Source organism: Zootoca vivipara, chromosome 17 (genome assembly GCF_963506605.1).
Source record: "Zootoca vivipara chromosome 17, rZooViv1.1, whole genome shotgun sequence".
NCBI lineage: Eukaryota > Metazoa > Chordata > Lepidosauria > Squamata > Lacertidae > Zootoca > Zootoca vivipara.
The window spans coordinates 32346729-32362373 of NC_083292.1; the positions used below are offsets into that span (position 1 = coordinate 32346729).

General features: G+C 50.6%; 1 protein-coding gene across 1 annotated transcript in view; it reads right to left on the reverse strand.

Moving 5' to 3' along the window:
* The window catches only part of CNIH2 (cornichon family AMPA receptor auxiliary protein 2), a 50231-nt gene extending 34586 nt beyond the window's left edge, over positions 1 to 15645 (reverse strand). The window contains exon 1 of the mRNA XM_035098642.2: positions 15547 to 15645. Coding sequence (XP_034954533.1) covers positions 15547 to 15627 — 81 coding nt within the window. The 5' untranslated portion in view covers positions 15628 to 15645. The remainder of the gene's footprint in view (positions 1 to 15546) is intronic.

Sequence of the window (15645 nt, forward strand, 5' to 3'; positions counted from 1 at the left end):
AAGAAGGCTGGTTGCCGAAGAATTGGTGCTTTTGAATTATGGTGCTGGAGGAGACTCTTGAGAGTCCCATGGACTGCGAGAAGATCAAACCTCTCCATCCTGAAGGAAATCAGCCCTGAGTGCTCACTGGAAGGACAGATCGTGAAGCTGAGGCTCCAAGACTTTGGCCACCTCATGAGAAGAGAAGAATCATTGGAAAAGATCCTGATGTTGGGAAAGATTGAGGGCACTAGGAGAAGGGGACGACAGAGGACGAGATGGTTGGACAGTGATCTCGAAGCTACGAACATGAGTTTGACCAAACTGCAGGAGGCAGTGGAAGACAGGAGTGCCTGGCATGCTCTGGTCCATGGGGTCACGAAGAGTCGGACACGACTAAACGACTAAACAACAAATCCAGTGTTAGTCCTACTCAGAGTAGACCCGCTGAAATTAATCAAGATGACTGACTTAGGTGCATTACTTCCAAGGGGTCTACTCTAAGTAGAATTTGGATACCACCCACTGATTTTATGTCATCTGCTGCCTCCATCGGAGGAAGAACTAAAATCACACGAGCTCCCGTTGTATCTGTAGATTCAGGACTATGGGTAGGTCCCCCATCTGTTACCGGAATGGGAGAACGATAAGAAGCTGCCTTAGGAGATCAGGCTACTATGGCTTCACCCAGCTCAGAATTGTTCTCAATAATAAATTTATTGCCTGCCCTTCTCCAGCAGGTCCCAGGGCAGGTTGACAAACAATTTAAGATTCACTATTAAAAACAGCCAAAACAAATGACAGAGGAAGCAACCAAAAGGTCATTACATAAACATTTAATTGGTGACTTATTAGTGGCAGCAAGAATAATATTGACAGCAAGGAATTGAAAAGACACAAAGGGTTTAAATGTACAAAAAAAATGTATAATGTAATTTGGGGCATAGCACTTCCTGAAAAACTGACCCAAACACTTTGTGTAAGGTAGCTAGAGGGCAAAAACCCCTGGGAGACTGTCCATTTATTTAGCACCCACAGAGTCGCTACAAGACATAGCTGCCAAGTTTTCCCTTTTCTCACGAGGAAGCCTATTCAGCATAAGGGAAAATCCCTTAAAAAAAGGGATAACTTGGCAGCTATGCTACAAGACAAACTGTACCTGCCTCATTCCGTAATATATGGTTATGCTAACATTTTCCTTTGTATCAATATTAACAACTTGTGGACGCTTTACATGCCAGTTCCTTCATAAACGATTGGTGTTCCTGTTTAGAGCTGAGCAATGTCTTCAAGCTGGGGTGGGTGGGAAAAAGTGGGGTGTATGTGTATTTCGTAAACTTTATATACCGTTTGATTTTGGGGGAGAAACCTCCTCAGCTTGTCAGTTCTTTCCTGTTCAACATGCAACAATTATTATTTAATAAAGGTTATTTCAAAAACAGGAACAGTTGGCAGTCGCTGGAGCAGGGTGGGTCATGAGAACACACATCTGAGGTGTCAAAGGCCAGGGGACAGAGGTCTGTCTTCAGCATTCACCCCAAATTTGTACTGTGAGGGTGCCAGGCAAGGGAATCTCGCAGCTTGAAGGGCTGTTCTCTGTGGCAGCCCCTCCCAGGCCACCCCACCCACCCCAAACCTCGGAGAGCCCCCTCTCTGCCATGTACTATCAGTTCTGACAGAAAGCCCCTCCACACTGGGGTTTTATTGCGGGTATAATTCTGCAACATGTCCTTGACACAAGAACAACAACAACACACTAGTGATTGATTTATTCCAGGCATCCCCAAACTGCGGCTCTCCAGATGTTTTGGCCTACAACTCCCATGATCCCTAGCTAACAGGACCAGTGGTTGGGGAAGATGGGAATTGTAGTCCAAAACATCTGGAGGGCTGAAGTTTGGGGATGCCTGATTTATTCCATCTGTTGTTCTGTGGCAGTTCCTCAACGCTACCACAACACTGTTGCCTAGAGAGGCTACTACAGCACAACAAAAGTGGGGGCAAAGAAACGCAACCTGCAGAACATTTGCGGTGCAGAAAGTTACAGGACAGGCACCGATTTTAAACCGAAACCTCACAGACACCCAAAACTTCCACGGGGAGAAATGATGTTTTGTAATAGCCTTTATTTATACAGCCTCGGCAATAAAGACAGATAAACCGCCTGACTCAAAAGAGCCTCCTATTGCCCATTCGCTCCCTGCGTAGATATATATCATTCGCACAGAGGTGATTTATCTAACAAATCACGCGTAAAAATCGAGATCAATCATGGGCATTAGGTAACGTCACGTTCATTGTCTCAGTAGATTATTCCGGAGATTTCCGTGAGTTGAAGGAGGTGCCCTTGTCCAAGACACAAATACTGTGGAAATGTGGCTTATAACTGCCCTGATACCGTCAGAAGCACAAACCATCATGAATGAAAAATAAGAATGGATGCCTGGAAGAGGCCTGGCAGTGCAGAGAAAGACACTTGCCATCACCTGCTACCTTATGGGGGGAAGGGCCCTAGCTCACTGGCAGAGCATCTTTGCATGCAGAAGGTCCCTGGTTCGGTCCCTGTCATCTCCAGGAATAGCTGAAAAAGACCCCCTGCCTGAAACCCCGGAAAGCCACTGCCAGTCAGTGTAGGAAGCACTGAACTAGATGGACTCAGCAAAGGAAACTTTCTGTGTTCTACAAATAGCTCGGGGTGCGAAACCTGCTTCCCAGGAGCCAGATATAGAATCATAGAATCATAGAGTTGGAAGAGACCACAAGGGCCATCCAGTCCAACCCCCTGCCAAGCAGGAAACACCATCAAAGCATTCCTGACAGATGGCTGTCAAGCCTCTGCTTAAAGACCTCCAAAGAAGGAGACTCCACCACACTCCTTGGCAGCAAATTCCACTGCCGAACAGCTCTTACTGTCAGGAAGTTCTTCCTAATGTTTAGGTGGAATTTTCTTTCTTGTAGTTTGAATCCGTTGCTCCGTGTCCGCTTCTCTGGAGCAGCAGAAAACAACCTTTCTCCCTCCTCTATATGACATCCTTTTATATATTTGAACATGGTTATCATATCACCCCTTAACCTTCTCTTCTCCAGGCTAAACATACCCAGCTCCCTAAGCCGTTCCTCATAAGGCATCGTTTCCAGGCCTTTGACCATTTGACACCACCCCCCAAAAAATCCCAGAAGGTTCCTTGGATGCCCATGAAACTTTTTCGCAAGCCTAATAGGCATTCCAGGGATGGGGTGTCAAAATTCGTTCAAAATTCACCAGGCACATTTTGTAACTTGCTATCAGCCAAGTGAAGGTGGCCGGGTGCCAGGATGGAGCCCGACTTCTCCACTCTCTGGAGTTTCCTGCCTGGGGATCCTTGGATCAGGACTGTTTTCACACACTGTAGCAACACATCCTGCAGAATTCTGTCAGTTATATTTTATCTGCACAATCGGAATGAATTTCGGGAACCAAAAAGTCATACTTTTGAGCCGCCTGGCCCCCAAAAGGCAACTAGGCATTCCGCTTTGGCGACTGCAACCTTGGGTTTAGTGAGCCATTTGGCGCCTAGCTTATATATCCGAATTTCTAACACTGGGTGTCAGTGAAAAGTCACTTCTGGGGAGGGGAGGGTTAATCAGCGCAGCCGCCTTCCTCTCCTGCTTGCTATCTGTGGTTGATCCCAACATCTGGTAAATCTGGCAAGCTGGAGGGGCAGGATTATTATCACCACCACACCTCTGAAGGCGAGGAGGGGCTCCATTCTCCTCTAATCACTGCCAAAAGCAGTTGATTCTGCAAAGTTGTCCAAGTCCTTTTTAAAAGGCCATCTCAGGTCGCTGCACTTCATGGACAACAAACTCCCTAAGCTCATAAAGCATGATTATTTCATATGCTTCAGGAACTTGCATTAAAGGGGGGGTGGGGGACCAAACCCAGACCTTGAAGAGAACTCTCACTCAAATGAAGCCCTGGGCAGAAATTATCTTATTTTTCCTCCGCTTCCCTCTGCAGCTAAGCTAAGCATATTCTCTCAGTTGTGCAGACTAATCAGGATTCCATAACAAACTCTGAAACACGTCACCAGCCTCCCCACTGGGCACCACCTCCAATATTGGAAGACCAGTTGCTGCGAATCGCAAGGTGGAGAGCGCGACTGCTGTGCTCAGGGGTCCTGCCTGCAAGCTTCCCGGCGGAGCATCTGGTCGGACCCTGTGAGAGCAGGATGTTGGGCAAGATGGGCCTTTGGCCTGATCCAGCTTCCAGACTCTTCTGACTTTCTTAGGCCACCCACCCTACAAAGATGGCTCATGCCACATCAGAAAACTGGCTCATCAACTCAATGTATGCATTTGAAGTATGCCTTTAAGGCTCCGCTTTGAACAGCAATGGCTCCCCCCACCCCCAAGAATCCTGTGTGTGTGTGTGTGTGTGTGTGTGTGTGTGTGTGTTGTGTAGGGAGACCCCTATGCCCCTCGCAGAGCTGCAGTTCACAGAGTATTTTAACAACTGGGAAGAGAACAGGGGGCAGTTCTCAGCACCCTCCAATTCCCAGGATTCTCTGGGAGAAGCCATGGTTGTTTAAAGTGCCATGGTTCTGCTTTAAATGCACAGTGAGTGCAGAAGGGGCCTCAGAGGTGGGGGACATATTGTCAGGCCGAGACCTCCATTGCCTCGTGGCGCACCCTCCTGGGGCTCCCCGTCAGTGATGGGCAGAGCAACAGGTGCTGTTTAGGGACGTTTTTAATGTGTGACATTTTAATGTATTTTAATCTTTGTTGGAAGCCGCCCAGAGTGGCTGGGGAAACGCAGCCGGATGGGTAGGGTACAAATATATTATTATTATTATTATTATTATTATTATTATTATTATTATACACTTTCTTTTTTTATATAGCAGGCTAAGCTGCAGCCAGGGGAAAACTAGTGGTTCCTAAACACTCTCACCCACTGCTCTTCATTCCAGGTAAGCAGGGCGTTTTATTACAGTTCAAGGACACAGTCCTCAAAGAGGGTACAAAGCAGGGCTGGAAAGGTGTTGCAGAGGTAAAGTGGGCGCACATTTTTAAAGGGGTGCCTCCACAACAGGCACAGAGCCCTGGCAGCTGAGGCGTGGCAGCAGGAGGGTTGGTCTAGTGAGCAGGTGGATGGAGGCAGTGGGCAAGGAGCCTGTTGGAAGTGGGCAAAGTTCACCCTCCCTGGCCCGCCCCAGATGCCAGCAACCCATGCTACACCACTGAGGTGTTGTGACCTGGGAAAAGTCCAGAGTGCTGGACAGAGAGGCTGGGAGGGCAGAACGTGGCCCTTGGGTCTTTAATTCCCCACCCCTGGTCAACAATGGCTGGCAGCTGCTCTCCAAGACTTACCTGTCCTACCTGGAGATGCTGGGGGATGAACGCAGGGCTTTCTTCTAGGGCTCTTCTTGACCTCTCAGCCTGACCTACCTCACAAGGATGATATTAGGGTAGACTTTTTTTTGGGGGGGGGAGACACCCATGGACACCACCCAGAGCTCTCTTGTGAAGGCCAGGGTGTCCGACTAAACATTAGGAAAAACTTCCTGATGGTTAGAACTGTTTGGCAGTGGAACGGTCTCCCTCGGGAGGTGTTGGACTCTCCTTCCTTGGAGATTTCTAAGCAGAGGTTGGGCAGCCACCTGCCAGGAATCATTTAGCTGTGATTCCTGCGTTGCAGGGGGTTGGACTAGATGACCACAGGGGTCTCTTCCGACTCTACAGTTCCATGAACAAAATTGACGCAAACAACCAATGGATCCATGGTGACCTCACATTTTCACGATTCCCCTTTTGCGTACAACGACCCTGGGGAGCGAGTTTTATTATGAATCTCTGAGCCAGCCATTCCAACTCCTGCGGCTTACGTTCTCCTTTCCCTTCCTCCCCCACAACAAACACTCTGTGAGGTGAGTGGGGCTGAGAGACTTCAGAGAAGTGTGACTAGCCCAAGATCACGCAGCAGCTGCATGTGGAAGAGCGGAGACACGAACCCGGTTCCCCAGATTACGAGTCTACCGCTCTTAACCACTACACCACACTGGCTCTTGAAAAGATGTCCCCCCGTCATCTCTGCCACTGGTTTTTCAGCATCCGGGCATGCAATTTGCCTAGATACCTGGCATTTCCCCCCACAAGTCCTTGTTCTTTCCTCGTGAAGAAACACCCCCCCCCGTCCCCTATCACCTCGTCACTGAGAAATCTGGAGCCAAACAACTGAAACTGGGGGCGACGTGTGCCCCACGTATCATTACTTTCAGGACTAAGCTGTTCCTCTCCTCGCCCCACAGTGAGAACGGATATCAAAGGCCTGGGAGCTCATTTGCTGTTCTACTTCCATCCGCCCCCGTAGATGCACAGCTCTGCCCTGTTCCCACTGAGAAAAGAACCTGCCCCCAATGGGGAAGGAGGGGGGAAGATGATGGAGGAGGGGGAGGGGGGAAATAAATACAGCAGAGTCTTTTTCACCTCAACCGCACAGACCTGGGAGGTACGGTTGGTTGCCAGGGCAACAACAGCTGCCAATTGAGGGGACCCAGCGAGTTAAAACCATACCCAGCGGGCAAGATTGCCTTGCCAGAGCTCTCCAAGGGCACGTTCACAAGATCATTCCAACATCATTCCAACATCGATTTGCTACCCATTGCGTGCCACACACACACACACACACACACACACACACACACACACACACACAGAGGCTCTATTTTAAAACACCCTTTCGGCCAAGGAGACCCTTCTGCCAAGTGAGATGGGGCACCTGCTTACGCAGCCCGGCACGAAGGGTGGCAAATCAAGAGGCTGGCATGGGCCTGACCTCAGCGGCTGACCCACTGCCCCCAACCGCCGCAGGAAGTTATGGGGAAAGCCCCCAAGTGAGAGCCGACAGAGGGTCTGTTGTTACGTGTTTAGAGCTAGGTTTGCACATTTTGGTTTTTAAAGATTTGTTGGTTTTTCAAAACAACAAATAAACAAATCCCACCAGATTGTTCCCCCCTCCGTGGAACAGAGATTAATAAAACGTTGGAGAACATTACCCCCCAAAAAGGGTACCAAGTTTCAAAGAAATTGTTGGAGTCTTGCTTGCCAGCCAGAGCTCATATGTGTTTGAGTATACACACTTTGAACACCGTTTGTGCGTTTAGGTCTTGCGGCTGCTGGCTTTCTAAAACCCTGTTTTTCAAACTGCTGCTGGTGGTGCTAAATATGCCGTATGTTTTTAGTTGCACCTGAGCACAGATGATAATTTATGTTATTAGATAACTTGCATTTCGCAGGGGCCACGTTGCGGAGTTTATCACTGGGCTGGCATGATGCAAAGGCTTGGCGCAGCTACTTATAGATGAATTACTTATGGTATTTGCGCAACAATTTTTGTTTAGTTTTTTAAAATAAGTTTCTGGAATAAATCGGGAGCCTTGTTTTAAAATGTGAACAAGAGCTGTTCTGGAGCTTCTGGGTACATGTTGCGGGAGGAACGGGGCAAAATGGGTCCAGGACAGTTAAATGGGAGACAGGCAAGAAACTCTGCACATCCCATGCAGAACACCTTCGTGGAAGATGAGAACACAGGATAAACAAAGCTTCCTGTGTTCCTGAATCAGACCACGGCTCCATCTCGCTCAGCATTGTCTCTTAAGCTAGCCGTGGTTCTCCAGGGAGGATTGAACCCGGGACCTTCTGCATGCAAAGCAGATGCTCCGCCCCTGAGCCACCCATGGCCCTTCCACAACAGAACCTAGGAAGCCGTCTTATACTGACTCAGGCCATCGCTCCCACCACAATGGACACCCCCAGACCTACCTGGAGGTGTGGACTCTCCTTCCTTGGAGGTTTTTAAGCAAAGGTTGGGTGGTCATCTGCCAGGGGTGCCTTAGCTGCATTGCAGGGGGTTGGACCAGATGACCCTCGGGGGTCCCTTCCAGCTCTACCATTCTATGACTCTACCATTCTTCCAACCATCCTATGAGGTTGATGATGAGAGAGTTCTAGCGGAAGGTTACCCAGCTTGGACAGATTTGTACTTGGTCTTCCAAGTCCTAGAGAGACACTCCTAATAGTCCACCACACCACGTTTGACATTGTTCCGTTACAAGCATACCTGCATATGATAGATGGGCCTGCAAAACTGTACTTACCATATTCACTAACAAATAATTTTGGCGCCTGCTTAAAGGAGTTTTGCTTGAGCCTATCCAGACAGGCAGCGGTTGACCTGTTTTAATCTCCTTTACTTCTAATTATTTTTCACTGCTTTTCACTGTTTTTTATTTATAATTTCAATACCACTTACGACCCATTGGGAGGTTTTACTACAATCAAGTAATGTATAAAGGTTGTTAAATAAAATAAAAACAAACATTTCACTCTTTTTCTTTTTACACCCAAGAAGAGAAGGTTTTTAAATAAATCTGCAGAACTGAGACATAAGAGGGAGAGGTATCGGCACGCTCGAGGGAACCTCGAGGGCTGAAGAAATGAAAAGAAATATTTAAACAAAGAGGGCAACCCATCCTCAAAACACCCCAACGAGGATCGAACACCCTCATCACTCACAGAATGAGTGGGGGAGGGAGGTAGAAGGCTAAAAACTTGGGAGGTGTGGGCCACATGTTGGACCAGAGTTCCAGTTTCCACACATGCAAACGATCTTAGGCCAATCGCCATCTCTCAGTCTAAGCTACCTCACAAGGTCGCTCTAAGGATAACTTGGAGGAGTGAGAACCATATCTATCACCTCGAGATCCTTGAGGGAAAGGTGATATACAAACATTGTAATACCAAAAATGTTTGAGCTTATAGCATCCTGCAGACAGCGAAGGCTGGTTCAGAAGGGCCGGTCTGTTCAGTCTGCCCTGGGCCAGCCCCCACCTGCCTGCCCCCTTAAAGTTAAAGTTACCCCTGACCGTTTGGTCCAGTCGTGAACGACTCTGGGGTTGTGGCACTCATCTCGCTTTACTGGCCGAGGGAGCCGGCGTACAGCTTCCAGGTCATGTGGCCAGCATGACGAAGCCGCTTCTGGCGAACCAGAGCAGCGCACGGAAACGCCGTTTTCCTTCCCGCCGGAGCGGTACCTATTTATCTACTTGCACTTTGATGTGCTTTCGAACTGCTAGGTGGGCAGGAGCAGGGACCGAGCTATGGGAGCTCACCCCGTCATGGGGATTCGAACCTTCTGATCAACAAGTCGTAGGCTCAGTGGTTTAGACCACAGCGCCACTTGCGTCCCTCGCCTGCCGCCTTAGAATCATAGAGTTGGAGAGCTGGAAGGAAACCCCCCCCCCCCGCAATGCAGGAATCTTTTGCCCCATTTACATCCCGTCCAGAGGGTGGCACTGTCTGTCACCTTCCTCCTCCCAAGTCTCAGTGTTGCCCCTTGAAGAACTCAACAGGGAGGGGGAGGGGAGAATGGGAGGGCTGCGCCTGTCACTAGCTCTGGCTCCGCCCCCTTTGGGGCTCCCCTGCCCTCTGCCCCTACATCCCCAATGGGCACCAGCAGCATTGCTTCTTGGCAGGAACCCTGAGCAGAGGGGCTCTTCCTAGGAGGAGGGGACACACCTCAACCCGCTTCCCGCAGGCAATGTAAAAAATGGAAATAAAGAAAACAGGGATTGATGGGCAAAGACGCAGATTAGTGAGCTACCTGCACACCTGCAAAAACCCTTAAATATTCCGGCAATGACTGCAGGCTTCAAAGCTACCCAAATAAGGAAGACGTTTAAAGCACATCTTCCACCCACCCAAGAATCATGGGAACTGTAGTTTGCATCCCTCACAGAGCTCCAGTTCCCAGCACCCCCTTAACAAACTCCAGTTCCCAGGGTCCTTTGAGGGGGCACAGGCAGGATGTGCTCCAAATGCATTATGTGTATTTGAAACGTAAGGATTTCCCCTACCTCCTCATGAGGACTAGAAGCTTAGGGCGGCATCGAATGCTACTAGGCAGCCATTACGGCTTCCGTGACTTAAAAGTTCAACGTGTGAGTGAAGGAAGCAAGTGTTTTTGAAGTGGCAAAGGTATGTGCACACGCCCGATGTGGGGGGGGCACCAATTGGATTGAGGAGGGGGTGTCTCGTCCAGAAGCAGATATCCTTTCCCTCCCCACCCTTTGTTGCCTTATCTGGCCTGCGGAGCAGCCCTCGCTTTCTGTTTTGGAAGCTAAAATCCGGCTTTTCTCGGAGTGAACCAGAGAATGTGTGTCAACTTGCCTGACCCTGTGGCTTGCGGTGAGCCGACTCGCTTGACTCCCCGGGCTCGCAAATCCCGAGGGGCAGCCCATGTTGACTTTGCAAGGGTGGAGAAGAAAAGGAGATCCCCCCCCACACACACACAGCCTCATGGCTGGTAAGCAGGACACTCGTTCTCACCAACAAGCTGGCCGAGCGCATGGCTTTTCGTTTCTCCCCCTGCAACATCCGGCAAGCCTCCCCCTGACCAGTGGGTCCAAGGCAAATGTATTGTAAAGAAGCAGGCAAGAGGGCTGCACCCACCACTGCTGCCACCGCTTTATAATTCATTCCCAGACCACGGCACAGATTGCCGCAACTGGCATGTCACCGCGACCCCATGCTCCTCAAAATGAGAAACGGCGGACTTCAAACCCAGCCTCGCACATCGTGTACTCTGAGATAGATTCCCTCCACAGTAATCACAGATGGGTGGAAAGAGATATACGCACACAGGAGAGGCAAACCAGCAGTTGCACTGATCCCAGCGTCCTTTTTCTATTTTTCTTAACGGAGGCGGCAGGTCGTCAGCCTGAAAGCCTCTGCATGCTCAGCTAGCTGTCATCCCCGGCTCCACACACGAGGCTCCAAGCCGTTCCTGCTTCAACGGGGGCGTGGGTAGACTGGGTTGGGGAACCTGTGGCCATCCAGATGTGGCTGGACTCGAACCCGCACCAGCCTCAACCAGCACAGCCAATGGTCAGGGATGAGAGCCGGTGCAGTGTTAGTGGGTAGAGTGTCGGGGCAGGACCTGGGAGGCCAGGGTTCGAATCCCCCACTCGGCCATGAACAAAGCTCACGGGGTGATCTTGGAGTCAAGCACTGGCTATCGGCCTAACCTACCTTGCAGGGCTGTTGTGGGGATTAAAGGAGGAGAGCCGTGCAAGCCAGCCCTGTGCTCCATGCAGAACTGGGGGAGGGGGGGATATTAAATGAATAAATGTCCCAGGAATGAATTGGTCAGAAGACTCACTTGCGTTACAACCCCACACACCCAACACACCTTCTGCTTTCGGTTCTGCGGAAACGATTGATTTGGCTTACACAAATCACACAAGGCATGAAGTTCGAAAAGCCCTTTTAGTCTCATCGGCAAACACAGGATGGAACACAGAGATGTGTCTCATATACAAGGTTAGATTCTGTGACCTTTCAGCCCCCTGTTTTCTATTAGGTACAAAGCATTAGTACTGCTTTATTAGAAACGCAGGAAGCTGCCTTAAGGAATCAGGCTATTGAGCAGCCTCTGTAGCTTCATCTAGTCCAGTACTGCCAACTCTGGCCAGCAGTGGCTCTCTAAGGCAGAGAGAGGCAGAGAGAGAGAGAGAGAGAGAGAGAGAGAGAGAGAGAGAGAGAGAGAGAGAGAGAGAGAGAGAGAGAGAGAGATTCTGTTCCCTCTCCCTTAGCAACAGAGGAAGATGCTTTATAATGAGCAAAAACACCAGTCCGTCTAGCTCAGTACTGTCTACACTGACTGGCAGCAGCTCTCCCGGGTTTCAGGCAGGGGGCTCTCCCAGCCCTAGCTGGAGAGGCCGCGGCTTGAACTTGGGACCTGAAAGCAGATGCTCTACTGCTGCACTACGAGCCCTCCCTCGGTGGAAAAAGCAAATGCATTCTGCACATGCTCAATTACCATTGGAACATCCTGCACAGAAAACATTCTACGGCGCAGTTCTGAGTTAAGCTCCCTCTCCAAACATCCTCGGGGGGGGGGGACCAAAGGTGCTCTGCACATGCTCGATTGTGCTGTTGCCTTTCAAATTAAGCCTGGCTAAGAAAAGCCATGCCAGTCAGTTGTGCATATTATACCTGAGCGTAGGAGGCAGAGACAGAGAGAAGGGCAGACTGGGATGCCATATTGGGGACGGCACACTTGACGCACATGGCGTAATTTCATCTGAGAGAATCTGGAGCTGTCAGGGAAGGCCTTCTCAAAGGAGGGGCTGGCTTACCACATTTTGAAGTGCATTAAATAACCCCCACTTTTATCCAAGGAGAACCCCAAGACTCTTACAAGAACGTTTCGTCCAGAATCTGAAATTGCCTAACCACATCACTGCCCACCCACCACGCAATTCCACGCACACAAGCACAGAACAAAACCCTAAGCAGCCCCTAACACAACAGAAGAGGGGCCAAGGGAGGCGACTCTGGTAGGGCGAATGGGGGCACAGCCCCACCCCCTGTATGAACATAGGAAGTTGCCTTATTATATACAATGCCAACCATATAGCGCAGGAACGCCTACACTGACTGGCAGCAGCTCTCCTGAGTTTTGGGCAGGGACACTTCCATTCCTACCTGGAGAGGCAGGGAATTGAACTTGGATTCTGCATACAAAACAGGTGCTCTACCACAAAGTTATGGCCCTTTCCTCTCCCCTCCCATTTTAATGTTTATTAACACCCCCCCCAAAAAAGCAGCTATGCCCCTTTCCTGAGCCTGCTCTCAGCCTACCTTCTTACTTACAGCCAGTCCAGAGGGTGGCCTTGACTGCCAGCTTCCTCCTCCTCCTCCTCCTCTTCCTCCTCCCTAGTCTCAGTGTTGCCCCTTGATTCAGCAGGGAGGGGGAGGGAGGGGGGAAAAGCAGGACTCAGCTGGCTCTGCCTGCCATTGGCTCTGGCGCCACCTGCTGGCAGCCTCCCTGCCTGCTGCTCCATCAGTCCCGATGGCAAGCAGACACCCCTGGGGGCTGCCTCCATCCCCAGGCCACTCTGGTAGGGCATAAGATGACTGATAAGGCTTGAAGCTCCTGATGGAGGTAACCGGACTGTGCTATGTGGGTCTTATGCGCCAGAGCTGTAGAAGGGTTTGTGCAGGGCGCTCTGTTCTAAACCGCACATATCAGGATTCCTTGCCACGGCTTGTCATTTGTGAGCCTCATTTCCCCAAACTGTTCCCTAACCTTTCAACGTATTGTTAATAATAAACAACCCCCACCCCACCCCACCACCGACTTATCGATGCCAACGAAGGCATGTGGGCGTGCATGGGTATGTGGGTGAGGGAAGAACGTATCCAACAAGCAGAAGAAGGGAGAGGAAGACACAGGGCTGCAGCAGCCGAGGGGTTAAAAGACAGTAGCATCCGGATTATTAGTAGGGAGCATCATTTTGTAAACATATGTAGTTTCCATGGCAACCAGAGCCAGGTTCCTTGGTTACGGATGGAGGGTGGGGAGGGGGAGAGAGAGAGAAGGGAAAGCAAAATTAGGAGGGGATGGATGGAATAGAGGGAGGGAAAGTGTGTGTGTGTGTGTGTGTGTGTGTCCCCCTTTTTTCTTTTCTTTTCTGGGATTCCTGGAAGCGTCACCGAAAAGGAAGGAAGGAAGGAAGGAACAAAAAAAGGGGGGGTAGAGAGAGGACAGAGAGTCAGGTCGTCCCAGAAAAAGGCACATGAGGAATACAAACGGATAGATAACCAAAGCTATTTTAATACGAACCTCCCCTATTTTCTGTCTGACTCTTCAGGCAGAGAAAAATGCAATACTGTAATAGGGAGAACACGTGGGGAGGGTGATGGAGAGGATTCTGAGCCCCACAAGATAAAAAAGTGCATATTCCCCCCCCCCAAAAAAAAATTCTTCTACCCTCCTCACCGCTGTCTTTCTTCTTCCTCTTTAACGAAAAAGAGTTTTCAAATGACAATGGAATGGGCAAGATAAAGAGGGAGGGTGTTAAATATCAAGCCAGAGGTGCAGCCCTGTGCAAGGTGCAATTCTCCCCAGCCACAAAAAAACAAAACCCACAAACCTTAATAACTATAGGGAGAGCAGAGGAGGTGAAGCAAGGGGAAAGAAACAGCAGGTAGTGGCTGGATCAAGCAAAAGTAAGATCTGCTGGCTTCTCAAATCCTCTCCCACTGTCCCCTTAAATGGGATTCTTTGCCCGGTAACAGAAACCCACCCCTCCCCAAAAAAAGAGTATCCAATAGGCCCAGAAATAATGCTGGATTTTGTAGCACAGAAACACTGGTTCCTGGAATACAAGATGCCGACTGCCCGACTTCCCAACCCAAACCCATGAAAATCTCTAGTGCCATGTTTACGGACCCCCCAAACGCAGAGGGATCTCTACCTACCACACCTAGTCCCCACTCATCCAAATAAATCCCCCCCCACTGTTTGGTTTTCTCATCCACATGCTCCCCTCTTTTCAGAAACCCACCTGCGTTCCAGCAGGGAGCAAGAAAGAAACCCCACAAACCGTCCCACAGACCAGATTTGCAGATAAGAGAGCTGCTCACAGTGCCCCACATTTGGGGGCCTGTTTCTTTGGCGTTTAACCACATTGCCCAGGACGCCTTGCCATTGCCCACCTGAACCATCTACCCTCTTTGCTTTGTGACCCCAGCACCCACTATTTGAGATCAAGCAATTGCCGCCACCCCCATCCCAAAAACCTCATGCCCTCTCACTGGGCAACAGCCTTAGGGACTTTAACCCCCCTCTACTTCCTTCCAGATGGGAGACAGCTGGCTCTGGGTTCAAGGGACTGGGGGGAAAGACATGCAGCCAAGCAAGAACTGGGTGAAAACACCACTGCCCTGCCACCAACCCTTTTGGAGATGAGCTCTCCCAACTTCCCCATCACCAAACCTCCCTGTGGGGTTTCCGCCAGCCCCAGTCTTCTCCAGTCTCCCCCCCACTGCCATCTATCCCCCCCCACACTGCCTGCCTGCGCTCCCCCCATTCCATTCCCTAGCCCTCCACTGCTTATCGCTTTTAATTGCCCTATCTTGACCCCTCTCTCACCCCACTTGCCTCCCTACTCCCCCACCCCAATGCCTGCCCCATTGGAAAACTCTGCAGTCTCATATCACCCCCACCCCAACACACTTTGGCAGCTGCCTCCTCCTCCTCCTTTGAGTCCCATATTGAGGAGTCCCCTGCCCCCCCACCTCCCTAATCCCATTTACTCCCTCACTGCCCCCCCCTGTTTCCTGATCTCTCCACCCCTATTTCCCCCATTTTTCACAGCATCCCAACGAACCGCTCATTCTGCACTTGCACCCCCACTGCCTCTTGTGTCCCCCCCAGAGACCCTGCTCTCTTTCTCCTCCCACCCTGGGCACCCCAGGTGTTCCCCTCCATAAGGGCTCTCCAGCGAACCCCCAGCCCCTTACAGAGCCTCCCCTGCTTGGATCTGCCTCGACCCCCAGGTGCATTTAAATCCACCCTTTGCTGCCCCACTTGTAACCGCCCACCCAGTCCTGTTGCCTATAAATGCTGCCCCGTTTGGAAGGTCCCACAGCTCTCCCCATACATACACCCAGCCCAGCTCTTCACCCCTCACCCCACATTCCCCCCTTCCCGGGGTGGGGGGGAAGACGACGACTCACATGCCAGATGACGAAGAAGATGAGCGAAGCGCAGAGGACCAAGGTAAGCATGTAGCAGAAGGCGGCAAAGGTGAAGGCCATGGCGCGGAGGTGGCGCGC